The sequence below is a fragment of the Tympanuchus pallidicinctus genome, unplaced genomic scaffold, assembly GCF_026119805.1.
Source record: "Tympanuchus pallidicinctus isolate F22 unplaced genomic scaffold, pur_lepc_1.0 scaffold19, whole genome shotgun sequence".
NCBI lineage: Eukaryota > Metazoa > Chordata > Aves > Galliformes > Phasianidae > Tympanuchus > Tympanuchus pallidicinctus.
Window position 1 is genome coordinate 16,572,075 of NW_026294710.1, and position 14,254 is coordinate 16,586,328.

The window sequence follows — 14,254 nt, forward strand, 5'->3', positions numbered from 1 at the left end:
GATTTGGGTTTCTTTTTGTTTGTTTCTTTTAAAAAGTGGTGCTTGATTTGGCTGATATTAGGTTAGTTGGTTGTCTTTTTGTTTTGTTTTGTTTTTTTTCTTACTTTGGGCTTTATTGTTTTGTTGTATGTTTGGTTTTGAAGTTGTAATACTTTCGTGCAAAACGACCGATTCACAAGAATCCCATCCCCAACCCGTTAAGCAACGCTCATGGATTTCTCCAGAGCTTTTCTCCAGCACACGTGGGAGAAGGAAGGATCCAGGAGGCAGCCCAGTGCCCAAACCCTTCCCCAACACAGCTATGAGTGAGGCCTTTGAGGAATAATGACCAAGACCTCCTCCACCAATGTTACTTCACCACCACCTCTACGCACCTCAGGCTGTGCAGCCCTTTCCTGACCCACCAGAAGCCCTCCACCTGCAATCATCCACAGCAAAAGGAAGAATTGCCCTTTATTTTTAACACTGCAAGTGATTCACCTGAAATGTCGGGTCTTCCACCCAAAATATTGGGTCTTTCATTCCATCTTTACATTGATGGAGTGGAAAACTCCCATTCTGCTCCCCTGAAACGTTGAGTCTTCCATCCAAAATGCTGGCTCTCCCATTCCGTCTGTATGTTGATGGAATTGATAACTCCTATTTCATTCTTTTTTTTTTGTTTGTTTGTTTTTGTTTTTAATTAAAAGTTACTAAAAAATACTAAATGGGAAGGGGAAGGGTGCTGGGGAAAGAAGGCAAAGCAGCAACTTGGTGTCCCAATGGATTAGCCTCATGCCTTCAGCCCTTGTGCCCTATATAAGGTGACCTGCCTCTCCCCCTCCTCTTGGTGATGGCTTTTGAGCTCGACAGCAAGACCTGGGAGGAATAAAGCTGTTCCCACACACGCCAGTACTGGGGTCCCCACAGTGAGCCATGCTAAGCCCAAGGAGGAGGAGAAGTGAGGAAGATGCAAGGAGGAGACCGAGCATGCCATGCATCTACCTGTGTAGGGGAAGCCTTTTTTACCATGCTCCAGAGATGAAAGCTTAATGAATAACCCTTCTAAGCTTCCTTGATCAGCTGGCTTTGCTGTGGAGTGAAGGGCACACCTGGTAAGATTAGCAGTCTATCGTGGTCAATCAGAGAGAGGAAACAGAGGTAAAAAAAAATAGAGAAAGTACAAGAGCCCCTAACGCCACTCTACCTGGAATTCACTCCTGGGCTTTGTTTCTGTTGATATGGAAGAGAGGAGCACCTTTTGAGCAGAGCAGAGCTGTGTCACCTGTGTGCTACCAGTGCAAAGCTCCCCAGAAACCACAGGCAGGAAACATCTACAGATAAACTAAATCTGTTCCTCTTATGAAGCATAAGACATTAAATTCATGGTAGGAGAGGCAGGCAGTGTAGCAATCACCATATGGGATTCTGTTTTGCCATAAAAACTTTGCTAACTTGCTTGCTATGTGTTTAACACCCACATGGGCTCTTCCAATGGGGCAAATGTTGGACTTGACGTGTCCTTCCAAACTCAGGATATTCTATGAAATGTATATAGAGAGTGACTCTTACTCTTAAAACAGCCTCGATCCTGTATTTTCTGTAAGGTTTTATTAAAGGGTACTGGGAGAATGAAGGCAGAGTACCACCTAAAAGTGATAAAATACTGTATTACTTCAACCCAAAAGACTAAAATCCATTTTCAGAAGTCACCTGAATTGAAAAACTTCCCTTTTTTTTTTTTTCTTTTTTGAAGCACATATTCTAACAAATTATCTTTGAAAATCAACAATACTGGGAAGACAGTCACACATAGAAAGAGATGCATGCCCAGAATCCAAGAGGCTACACCAGCAAAGCATCCATGGGCGCTCTCTCATGTCTGCCTTCCCTCTGCCATGCAGTGCACCTACTTCTGTACTTAGGTTTCTGCTACCATCTTTAGCCCATGGTTTCTTAAAACTGACGGGCGCCGAAAGCGAGGCTGTGGGGTTTTCTTCCCTTTCCACTGCTGCTTTAGCTCTGCTTTGAGCCCGTGACCTTCAAAAAGATGAATTTTACAACTCCAAAGATCACAACGCCCCCCAACAGCCCCACCTGTGGTTGCTTGAGTGCTGTTAAAGCAGCCCTCCTCACTAATTGTTTAATTAAGTGATGGTTATAAGGGAGGTCGGCTTGTGTATGGCCAACGGGACGGGGCTGCAGGATATGAACCCACCCCATTGCATCTCCAGCCCAATGCTCCAACCTCAACCTATATCCAAAGCCTAGTGGCTTCCCCTTGAAAGTGTAATAAGAAAGGGAAGGGAAAAAAAAAGAAAAAAAAAAAAAGAAGAAAAAGAGACACAAAGCCCTTTCACCCCCCAAGAAGCACCACAGTGTCAGGAACCAAAATCAACTATGTTAGCTGTGCCACTGATAGCCAGGTCCCAATATTCAACAACTATCACCAGGAAAAGCCACTCACCTGATAAACTCTCTGCTAGGCTCCACTTGTAGCCTGAATAGTCTGCTGCTAGGATGCCTGACAATGAAATGCAAGTGTAAAAGGCTGAACACATGTTGCAGTCATGGGGGGCATTGGGTAGGGAAAACACTTGTAGGCTAGGTTTAATTCATTATCCACACTTAAGTAATACCCCAATATTAGTGTAATACACTTAAGTAATACCCCAATATTAGGCACTGTAACTTGAATATTTTTGACTCTATACAGGATATTATCTGCAGACGTGGGAGGCACAGCGAGATACTTGCAGATATTTGTAGTGCAGTTGGCAAACGTTGAGATGAATGGTTTAATTGGACCAGAGAGGTCCAAAGAGAAACACAGAATGGAGAAAATCTGTCCTGGGGAAGCTCCAGCCACCTCCAAGAATGCTCTCCACTAACCAGGGATGTGAAATGAATGAGAAGTGGCTGCCAAAGAGGCGTTTCTATGCATCCCCAGAGCATTTGGTGAGGAGATTCATTGAGTCTTCATTAGTCTCCAAGAGGAGCTTGGTGTGATTTTAGGGCTACAAGAGGCTGGGATCTAAATGAGTTTCCCAAGTTAGCACGCTGCCCCATAGATCACACGTGAACATGGACATTAGCATACACTACAGAGCATTTAGCACATGGGAGTATAAAGCAGCTATTGTTCTGCAGTAAGGTGATATGTAACCAGATAGGCTCTGGCTTCAGCTAAAAACCATTTTCCCAGCGCTTTGCTGACTCGTTCAGCAGGAACCTTGCTGCTGCAACAGAGTGCACATTCATGGCCAACGAACGGGACCGAAACGATGGGTTCTGGTGACAAAATGGATCTGCAAAAGCATCCCTGCTGCAAGGGGACCCACTGGACCAAGCACAATGGTCCGTCCATTGCTCTCAGCTCCCAGGAAAGGCAGAATGAATGAGAGCAGGAGGAGGTGGCTGGAGAACCCGCAAAGTCCAATCCTTGTTCATTGCACAGAATCAACCATAGACTCATTAAGGTTGGAAAGACCAGTAAGATTGTCCAGTCCAACCATCAACCTCATGCACATGACCACTGAGTTGCAGCCCTCAAATCTCTCTGTACTCAGCTCCTATTTAGAAGAGTGACTTAGACTCTTATTTTTTGCACTAAAACCACACAAAAGTCCTCCAAGAAGATTTGGCCAAGGACACAGTGACATACCTGGGGTAAGAGCAACAGGAAGCATCCAGCAGGTTGGATCTGAATGCTGCAGAACTGAATATGAACACCACTGTCTGCTGATCCCTATGACTTCAAAGGGGTCGAGCATGCTATATTTACACCAGCAATAAAACTGCTTCCATTAGCTCCATGTTCACCTTTTAAATGCAACAGCCCTATCACACACACACCAATTAGAGCCCCCTAATGCTCGGGAGCACAGAGCTTTCTTTTTTTCCTTTTTGAAGGGAAGAGATGAGGCAGCTCAGGGGAATAGAAGAGAGCCTTTCACTGCTGAGGGCTCTCCTTCAAAGCTACCACAAGGCAGAGGGAACAGATGGCCATTTCTGAGGGCTGACGTGAAATGAGGGATTGTCTCAGGCCGTGTCCTGGTGGACAACATATCGACACTACAAGAGCACTGGTAGTGGTTTCTGGTAGAGAAACCAGAAGGGATGACGTGGGGACAAAGCTCCTGACCTGATCAGAGCACCTCTCCTTCCTGCTGGAACAGGAGGAATAGAGGCAAATTACTGACAGCAAGGAGGAAAACTCACAAAGAGTAAAGTTTTGCTATGATCTGTGAGCAACAAATAATGCCACAATTCACTTCAAGCCAAATTCTCTCCCTTCTTAGAGGCTGTCTTCTCCAAGCAAACTGCTGGGCATGTGCTAAAGAGTCCAAATGGCCATGGGTCTACTGCACTCCTCCCCTGGATCACAGAGGAGTCCACATTAACCACCAGAAAACATAACAGAGAAAGAAATCTATACGCATTAGAGAATAAACTCAACCCAAGGATACCATGGGGGTGGGAGGAAGAACTTCAACTCCATCTTTGGAAAAGATTTATAGGAAGTCATGTCAGACAGAAACATTGGGCTTTTTTTTTTTCCTCTCTTGGAACTTGTTTTGCAGCTTTACCTCGACTCACAGAAGCACGTGTGCTCCTGGAAAGCTTTGCAGTGCTGTGAGTATCAATGTTCCAACCTGCTGCTGGAGCCCAGAAGGCACCATCCTGCTCTGGCGTGAGGCTGCACCACAGGAAAATAGGGCGATTCCCTGCAATCTTCCTGCCCAGCTGTTGACGAGCTGCGGATTACCACTGTCACATGAGCTGCTTTACAGCAAAGCCAAGCTGTCTTCGGGAGCTGAGAAGGTCACTGGGAGACAGGGGCCGCCAGGGACAGCGCAAACGCCCTCGATTCACTTCCCAGGGGGACTGCAGGTGGAAAGCATGGCGTTCCCTTCTGCTCAGAGGGCAAAGAGAAATGGTTCTGCCTTATGGGCTCCTTACAGGGACAGCTTTACCTCTTTCTTGTGCACACCATCAAACCTTTGTGCAGCGCCACCCAAATTGCCATCTCTCCAAGCCTTCACGCCATCCACTGCCACCTCAAAGAAGAAATAAATGAATCCTTCCTCAAAGGAGTGGCAAGAAAACAGCCTTTCAACCCCAAAAACCAGAACAGCATGGCTGAGGAATGGGTTTCACTCGGAAAAAAGTATTTGGAAAAACAGAAGTCTGAAGGTCTCCGGTGCAGCCTCTTGGGGCCATGAATTAAAACCCTCCATCTCCATCATCCTGCCACTGGCAGGGCTGGTGGGCAATGAGCACATGGCTGCAAGAGAGCAGCTCAGGATGGGGCTCTTTACTATGCCCCAGAGGCATGAGACAGATGGGGCTGTGCTTTTAGGCTTTGCAACAAGTCCCTGCTACGGGGAACCAACAGAGAGGATAAATACGGCCACGAAACGATCCTTTAGACATGCTCAGAAATAGAAGAAGGAGGAAACTGTGCTCTAATGTACGAACCTAATGAATTCATAACCAAACAGACCCACAAACCGTGCTTTGGTGTGCTCAGGAGAGCCGTGCTTGGGAAAACACAGCTTTGTGGCACAGCTTATAGGGTATTGCTCCTTGCAGGGGGATGCCCAGTGGTGGGGGGAGGCTCACAAACCCCCATATCATTTCATAAAATGCCTTGCGTCGTTACGACAGCTTGCTGGGATGTCAGCCAGCTTCCCATTTGGATCAGGTTGCACCCTACGCCCGCTGACAGACATTAAACCCTGGAGCTTGGTGCTGCCCTGGAGTCAGGCAAGCCTCTGTTCAATCACTCAGACCCCAAAGTCCAGCAGGGAAGTGTGTCCTAACCTTGTAGCCATAGGGCTACCTGCCAGCAAGGCGAAGACTGAGCCCTGCTGCCATGAAACAGCAGATTGCTATGATGCAGGGGTGAGGGGGGATTAGGAGCCCCTCTCCATCTGCCCTGATGCAGTGTAATCTCAGTGCTCACTCACTCCCCCAGACCCACAAATAGCATGGGGGTAGCAGTGGGCTGCTACAGGGAGCAAAGTGGAAACGTGGCCACAGAAAGCGCTCACCTGTCGCTATGTGAATGGGGATGAGGGAATGCTGCTCCAAGCAGGATGCAAGCTGAAATCTGAACTGAGAGATGTTCAAGGTGCCCTGCATCATCACCCACTGCTCATCCCAACTTGCAGAGTCAACTGGGATCAGGGTGCAAAAGATGCAGTGGATAAGGTGTGAGCTCTGCTCTGCTCCAGGAAAGGTGAAGTGGAATCTCAGGTGGGATTAAAGCACATGGTCCTTCCTCTGGTGCCATGCTCTGGTTTGAGACAGGCAGCAGTAGCCCCATGGAGGACCTGCTCTGCCCACAGAACTTCTGGTTGGGGTTTGGGGGTGAGCACAGAGGAGCACTGCAAGTGCAGCTTTCCACAGAGCCTCTGGTTGAGGCTGGGCATGGAGAAGGATGCATGGAACAATGACTCACCAACATCTGCTAAGGGTCAGGAGGAGCAAGCAGCACTATAGAGCTGCTGTTCTGCTCCATCCATGCCCTTTCCTTTAGGGCAAGAGCTACAAATAGCAGCACAGTGCTGAGGAGGTGCAGCCCATCCCAATGCAGAGCTCCTTCGCCTCCCATTCCAGCATTTTACATCCCAGTCCTGCACTGGGAAGAGTGGCAAACCAACCAGGAAATGTTTGTCTACCCAGCCTCGAGACATATTTAGGGAGACAAGCTAAGTATACTGCTTGCCTTTGCTTTCCCATCCAAATACAAACCCATCGCCTTTAGATAAAAACTCAATAAAGAATTGGCATCTCCAGCTCTTGCATGAACACCAAAAACCCCAAAACCGGAAAAAAAATAAAAATAAAAATAAAAAAATCAAGTTTCCTTCCCAACAGAACAAGGATGGTTGCATTTGGTCCCAAGATGAACACAAGACTAAAGCAGTTTGGGATCCCCCAAATACAAGCTTCCAAAAGCAAAATTCTGAAAGCAGGTGGGGGGGATCTCCAGCTCTTGTATGAACACCAAAAAACCCCAAAGTACAAAAAGATTTTCTTTCCAACTGACCCAGGATGCCTGCATTTTGGCACTTGGGTGAACACGTGTGGGATCCCCCAAATAGGAGCTTCCCAGTGCTGTGTTCAGAAGGCAGATGGATGGACAGCGTCATCTAATCTGAATTTTCCAATAAGAATTCAAGACGAGCAGAGAGTTTCAGCTTTCTGCTACAAGCACAAAGCTGGGAAGGAAGTGCAAGAGCAAAACTGCTTTAGAGGACTGCAGAAGGCATCAAACAGCTGTAAATTTGAGAAGAGAAGCTAAAGAAGCCCTGCTCGGCTCAGAGTCAATAGCAGCCCTGTTTCCTCTCCAAGCCCAGAACAAAAGGGAACATATTGCAACCATGCCCAAAGAGGAGGGCTGCTATTTCTTTAAATGTAATGTTAATGCCTTGTAATCAGCTTTAATTTTTAAACAGGCCCAGCCCTCCTGTCCATTTCCCCTAATTCAGGACACGTGGAAGGTAAATGGCCTGCGCTTAAAGCAGGGCAGTGACAGCTGGGGAGCCTGTAAGTCCCAACTGCTGATAGCAGGGATGGATGTCAGAACTCACCAGGGGAGGGGAGCTGGGAGGTGCTGGGGCTGCTGGAAGGTCATTGAGGCGCTGGGAGATGGGGGTCAGGCTCATTGGCTGGCTGGGAGCTCACTGAAACCAATGGGGGCCAAAGAAAAGCTCAGCACTATCCAGTAGTAAAGGACTTGGCAGTGGATCTCTGCCCCATTCCCACTCCCCACTGGGAATGGCATTAGGGTATCTTTTAGGGACAGCAACAGATAAAGCCAAAGATTTCCTTGTGTCTCCTTCTTTATGAGCTCAGATGCGTTCTGGAGCTTAAAAAAAATAAATAAATCAGACTTCATGTGAGATTTGTGCAAAGGAATCACAGAATCATTACAGCTGGAAAAGGGCATCCAGTCCAATCATCAACTCATCCCCACTATGCCCACTCATAGAGTCATTACTGTTGGAAAAGACCTCCAAGATCATCCAAGTCCAACTGCCCGCTGACCACCAATACTGCCCACTAAGCCACATCCCTGGGGACAAGGAAATGAAGAAAGCAAAAGCAAAAAGAATCCACAAAACTCAAAACGGCTTTTGCTTGCACTCCACTCTTTGCCAACAGCAGACCAAGACATCCACCTTATAAAAACGTCTTCTCCCCAGAAATCAAGTGATACGAGTATCCCCACTCAAGGAGAACAAACTGCATCCAAAAATCACTATTTTATGTCTTCACCACGGTGGCAATAAGCCAAGGGATGCCCTAAAGGCAGCAACGTGGCATCCAACTCAGACAAAGGGGACCAAACGTGTGCTGGGAGCAGCCCTGGTCCCTGCGTTGGTGTAGCAGAACCTGGCTGGTAGGAGAAGCATTGAGCACAGCACGAGAGGGAGATGTCTGAGCCACTATTTTTAGTCCTGGTTGGTGGGCAGACAAATCCTAATCATCAGCCAAGATGTCCAAGCAAAGCCCCACGTCACAGGGCAAAGATTAGGGCCCAAGAGAGATGCAGGACAGCAGCAGAATGCAGGAGGGCCACCATAGTGGGTTGAAGCTGTGCCAAAGGCAGTGGGTCTCAATGATCTGGTGGGGCTCCAAGCAAACAGAGAGCTGTGTGGGTCTGGAAGAGGATAAACCTGCTGGAGGTGATGCTCATGGCAATGTATTTAACTCGGACCACCATCTGTTTCTATAAAGGAATTTGTCCTCTAGAAAGCACCTCTCCTTATCTCTGCTCAGGAATTCATCCATCCAGCATCCAGTGACACCATTCCTCTGCTGGGTGACATCTGCAAAACTGTGCTTCCTCCTTTCTCCTTCAGACTGTGGTTAAATTCATTAACAAATATACATCTGCTCTCACCAGGAAGGTGCTGCAAAGAGCTCAGCCCTTTCCTCCAGGTCCACTCATATGCTCAGCAGCACTTTGCCAGTGTCAGTGCTCACCTGGATCCTCTTTCCTCAAAAAGTAGAAGCTCTAGGAGGGAAATTTATTACTGATTCAAAGGAGATTGACATTTGCAGCAGACCAGCCTCTGAGCCTCTGCCTATCCTCTTTCTCATGGAAAAAAGAGTCGGTGTGCTGCACCTCCCTGTCCCCAGGCATCCCAAAGCAAGGATATTTCAAAGCAAGGATGTCCCAGACAAGAGCACACAGTACTTGGCTATACCCCATGCATCTGCCTCTGCTTTCCTGCACCACCTCACCCAGAAGGCACTTTGCAGAGGGTTTCCCATCTCCCATCTGCCCTTCAGCTGAGGGTGGGGACAGCTTTGCACCTGGCACCCACTGCTGCCAGCAGCCTTCCAGCTACTGAACGTGCTGCAGGAATCGCCTGCTCCATGCAGCAAGGTCCTGTCACCCAAAATGCTGCTATGGGATCACTTATCCTACACTAATTGCAAGGTATGCTCCTGCCCTGACGTCTTCCTTCTGCTTGGAGCTTGCTAATCCCTGCTGCTGATGTCACAGCCCTAATGCTCTCCGTGTGCTTTCATCACGACACGATAATCCTGGCTCACCCCCGATGTGAACACGTCTCTCACATGGAGAAATGGAGGTGAATTTGGGGGTGAGCAGGAAGAAGGAGTTTGAAGCCCAACACTCAGCTCAGAGTGTCCAAAAAGCAGCACAATGGCACCAAAACAGAGTCAACCCCATGCACCGAGGCTGTTCCACTGACATCCTTGGGGCAGGGATTCTGCTTGGTGTTATATTTATGGGGTGGCACAGCCCCACGTGGGCAGAGCTTCATCAATATTGAAGCATGACATCAGGAAGGCTGCAGCCAAAGCAGCTTTCAGACCTCAGCTCGGATCGATCCTGAACAAAAGGCTGCAGTATGGGGACGGCTCTGTCTGCTCTCCTCCCAGGGCCGATCAGGTTTCCTTCCTCAGCACACCCTGAAAGCACCCAGAATGCACAGTCTCCTCTCAGCAGAGCGTTTTCAATATGCAGGCAGCTTCTGCTGCAGTCCCATTCACCTGTTTTGGGTATTACATTGTTTTAATGCTTTGCTTTCAGAGCAAACATCTTCAGCTCAAAGAGCACAGTCATCCCTCCCAGCGTTCCTGATTCCAAGACAGGAACATGCAGAAGTTGCCTCTTTTCAGCCAGTTTCATTCTTTTGGGTCTCTTAATATTGCTCACGAGCCAGAGGATGAATGGGAAAGATACTAAGATAGAATAAAGCAAGTCAGAGAGTAATTATATCTAGAGGCTAAAATCAGGAGCAACACCTTACCTCACTGCAACCAAATGTGTTCAACCACTGCCTCAGTTTCCTCATCGATAAGACAGGGAAAAATTTATAGTTGAGGGATGAGAATCCCCCCAAAAGAGCCCACACAACGTTGAGAGCACTCCCAGGGAGATGCATTAATTAAAAACGTTGGCAGATGAAGACCCTGCCAGCAGCAGCAAGCAGGGCTATTTGCTGGTTCATTCCACCACGGCTCCAGGAGTCATTTCCCCATCTCCTTCCTGCAACTGATTGCACCAAATCCCTCCCCCTTGTCTCCTTGTTGGTTCCCATTGCACCACACAGCCAGGTGGAGGTGCCCAGGGCAATGCTCACCCTCACACCAAAAGCTTTGGTGCAGCAAAATCCTCAGCGTCGCTGGAAATCCACCTGCTCTCCACCCCCAGCTTGAGACAGAGGAACAGATATCCAACATCTACTCCATCCCTAAGGGAGATACATGAGCTGGTGAGGTGATGAGCCCACCAGCACGGCGCTTCCAGGGGCTCTGTGCCCACAAAGCAACCCCTTAATGCTGCTGGAGAGGAGAGCGGATCGAAGGAGGTGGGAGTGGGGCTGTGGGCACAGGGAAAGCTGCAGCCTCTTCCCTTAATGCATTCTAAATCCCATCTGATTTCCAACAGTGCTGTTAGAAAAAAAAAAAAAAAAAAAAGGCAAAAAAACCCATCCAACCCAACTTGCATTAAAGTGGTATTAACGCTGGTGAGTGACTCAGGTTTAGGGGAAAGCATCCAGAGGAATCCACACTGTGAATGTGTTTTAAAAGTGGACCAAAGGGAGTTGGGATGCAGATTGCTCAAGGATCCTAACGTGCTTGTACAAATCTGGTTAGCTGCTGGGGTTGAGCATCCAGGAGCAGATTCTTCCTCCTATACAGACACAACACCTCTCCCCATCGTGCTCTGCTGATGGCAAAGTGTAATACAGCACAGCTTCTGCATCCAATGCACTCCCTGCCTCTGGGAATGAGTTTTCCCTTCATTTCTGCTCCCTCTTCAGGCTGGCTGACTGCATAGCAAGAGGCATCAAACTAAACACCATGAGTTAACCACTCTGGCCTCCATATCCCCAGCTAAATGTTGATGTTTTACAGTGAGCACGTACCCCACACGATGAGGATTTTGATGGGAGCCAACCTGAGATCTCATAGAGGAAGACACCTGCTTGGCATGCAAAGCAACAAGGCAAGAAGCCACCTGGCTGCACAATTTGGCAACTAGAGCCCAAATAACCCTACCCTCAAGGCAATGTTTCCTTACAACTTACAATCACAGAATCATTTGAGTTGGAAGTTGAGTTCGAAGGTCCACACCATTTTATTCACACTGAGCTGGTACTGGATGACTACTGAAGTCACCAGACTTGGCTGAACTGATATTGAGATAAGAAGCAAGAAACATTACAGACATTATATAGCTCCCTACAACTAAGCAGTGGCAGTGCTTACAGTGCAGTGGTGACAAGATGGAAAACAAAGCAAAAGGCAGCGACCTGACTGCTGCTGGATGACTTATCTGCCAGCAAAGCACAGAAGCTTTGTTCAAGAGCAGCCACCAAGCATGCAAAATGCCTCAAGAAAGGAAGGAAATGAGTGGGTAATAAAGTTTTGGTCATATTTGCTGCCACTCTACATCGTTTTGGAGATGAGATTACTACAGCACCAAGTAGCTGTATTGACCAAGTTCTGGACACTGTGCAAAGAGAGAATGGGAGCAATCTTCTTCCATAGAGCCTTAAAGGAGGAGGACAGCAAATCCCCAGCACTATGGGGAGCAAACAAGAGGTCAACACCACCATTCAGCTCTCCAGGCTTTTAAAGTTATAACCCACAGAACTCTCTCACTAGGGGCAACTTGGCATTAAAAATAAGGAGGAAAAACTCTGGCTAAGACAGAAAACAAAAATAAAATTAAAACAGAAACAAAACAACAGCTTTCCAGCAGCCTTACCATTGGCATCTTGGACTCCAGTGAGTGCTCCTACTGCTGCTGCAGTTTCACCAGATAGGACGATCTGTCCTCCACCCTGAAGAGTGGCTTCAGCCAGCGTGGCGACGGCGTGGGCAGCTGCTTCACTGCATGGGAGAGGAGAGAGGAGATTTAGGAAGAAAGGCAAACCAACCACACTGCTCCAGCAGGACCCATTTTCATCAGGCACTGCGTGGCATGGAACAAACACAGCAAGAAGGGATCCATATCACGGCCAGCTGAAGTTATTCAGAATGGGAAATGTACAATTGAGGAGGAATACTTTGCAATAAGTTGCTTCCAGTAGCTTTTTGACAGCTTGCCTACCAGGATATCCATCCCTTTGTCTGGGCTTTACAAAAAGCTTTTGGATAATCTAAGGACATTCCATCACACGGCTCCCTCCTGACTCCGGTTCTGGGCACAAAACTCATTTATTTTTTTACCATTGAATCTTCCCAGATTTTACAGCTCCACCTTCATTACTGATTTTACCTTGCCCAGAACTTCACCAGCACCAGGAACACATCAGCAGCTCTCAATTTAGCCAAGATACAGTGCTTCTCCCCAGCCACGTGGTTTAATAATTCTTTTTTAATGAGTGATTGGTAGCTAAGCATGGTGTGCTTGAGTTTCTTTGTACAAGTGAGGTCATACCAAAGGCCTTTCTAATGCAGCAACCCTGCTGTGAGAGCAGCCAGCATCAGTATTTAGGATCCATATACAACCCTTCCCTTCCTTCTCAGCTTCCAGCAGTCAACACTGTATTGATTTCCACACAGCACAGACAGCATCTGGACCATCAGGTTTGACCCCTCTGAAGCCCATTTTTGTATTTATTTTTTGCTTCCACAACATCTTGTCCAATAAACTACCACCTCAGTCTTGCTGTTAAGTCTGATGTTGCCAGAAATGAGGGACTTGGTTAACAGGCATGGTGGCGACGGCTTGATGGTTGGACTTGATCTTAGTTGTCTTTTCCAACCTTAATGATTCTATGATTCTACAAAATATAACTGCTCCCTTCTCATTCTCTCATGACTTCATAGACTTCCAGGGTCCCTTCCAACTCAGGATATTTCATGATTCTATGACTCTCTGATAAAATGGACTCCAATGTTTTATAAGTCACTTCCTACTCACTGTTCCTCTCACCTAATTTTCCTGCTTGGATGCTGCACACTTTCCAACTGAACTCAGGGTGGATTTTCATTTCTGAACAGCCCCAAGTCATCTCGAGTTGCTTCCTTCACTCAGAAAAAATCAAAATATGTTCAGCAGCCCTGAATTAAATACAAAGTGGAAGGCTTCTGATTCCTGAGAACTGTCAGATTCAAAAGGCTGTTTCCAAAGGCAAGAGGAAAGTGGAATATCTTCAACAAATTCCAACAGCAACACTTGAAAAAACTAAAACATGAACTTGTTTAACTTGATGTGTGACCCACCAGAGCAGTGACTTAGATAAGGGAATCTCTGAGATCATCAGTTCCTGATCTCCTATTCTCTGATAAGCTCTTGTCCAACCCTGTAGGAACTTGGTATTTATGTCAGGGATACGAGCTTCACTGCTTCCATGAAAACCAACAAAATGTGAGTCTTGCAAACCTTTGGAGAACTGCAGAATTGCTCAACTGAACAGAAGTGAAGTTTTGCTGCTAGTTGGCCTTTTTGCATAAAACAAAAAGTATGTCCCTTTCACATGGAAGGGTTTTGAGGGCCCATCACCTAGCTGAGCTCCCAGCTTATGATTACTAAGGAAAAAGGGTGGCAACAAGCTGGGAAATAAAACCCCTACCGTGTACAAGCACAGCTTGCACACACAGCTGTCTCTGGAAAGATCTTCCATTTCTTTCTTCCAGGAGTCTCCCTTCAGTTTTAACATTTCTTCTTATTAGATCTATAGAAACTATGATTCTGGAATCTATAGAAACTATGATTCTGTGATTCTAGACTCTGAACTTCCTCAACTAACACAGGAAAAGAGCCATTCAT

At 47.1% G+C, this 14,254-nt stretch overlaps 1 protein-coding gene across 12 annotated transcripts in view; it reads right to left on the minus strand.

Annotated features, from left to right (window-relative positions):
- NRF1 (nuclear respiratory factor 1) overlaps positions 1 to 14,254 on the minus strand; it is a 45,951-nt gene that overhangs the window by 5,161 nt on the left and 26,536 nt on the right. For 3 of the 12 annotated variants that reach the window (XM_052680770.1, XM_052680767.1, XM_052680779.1), the window contains exons 11-13: positions 12,245 to 12,369; positions 2,447 to 2,503; positions 666 to 1,071 (exon numbers count right to left, since the gene is read on the minus strand). In XM_052680770.1, the coding sequence (XP_052536730.1) occupies positions 773 to 1,071; positions 2,447 to 2,503; positions 12,245 to 12,369 (481 nt within the window). In that variant the 3' untranslated portion in view covers positions 666 to 772. Of the gene's footprint in view, positions 1 to 480; positions 1,072 to 2,446; positions 2,504 to 12,244; positions 12,370 to 14,254 lie in introns of those variants that run through there. The other 9 variants (XM_052680773.1, XM_052680772.1, XM_052680777.1 and 6 more) reach the window with 6 other exon arrangements.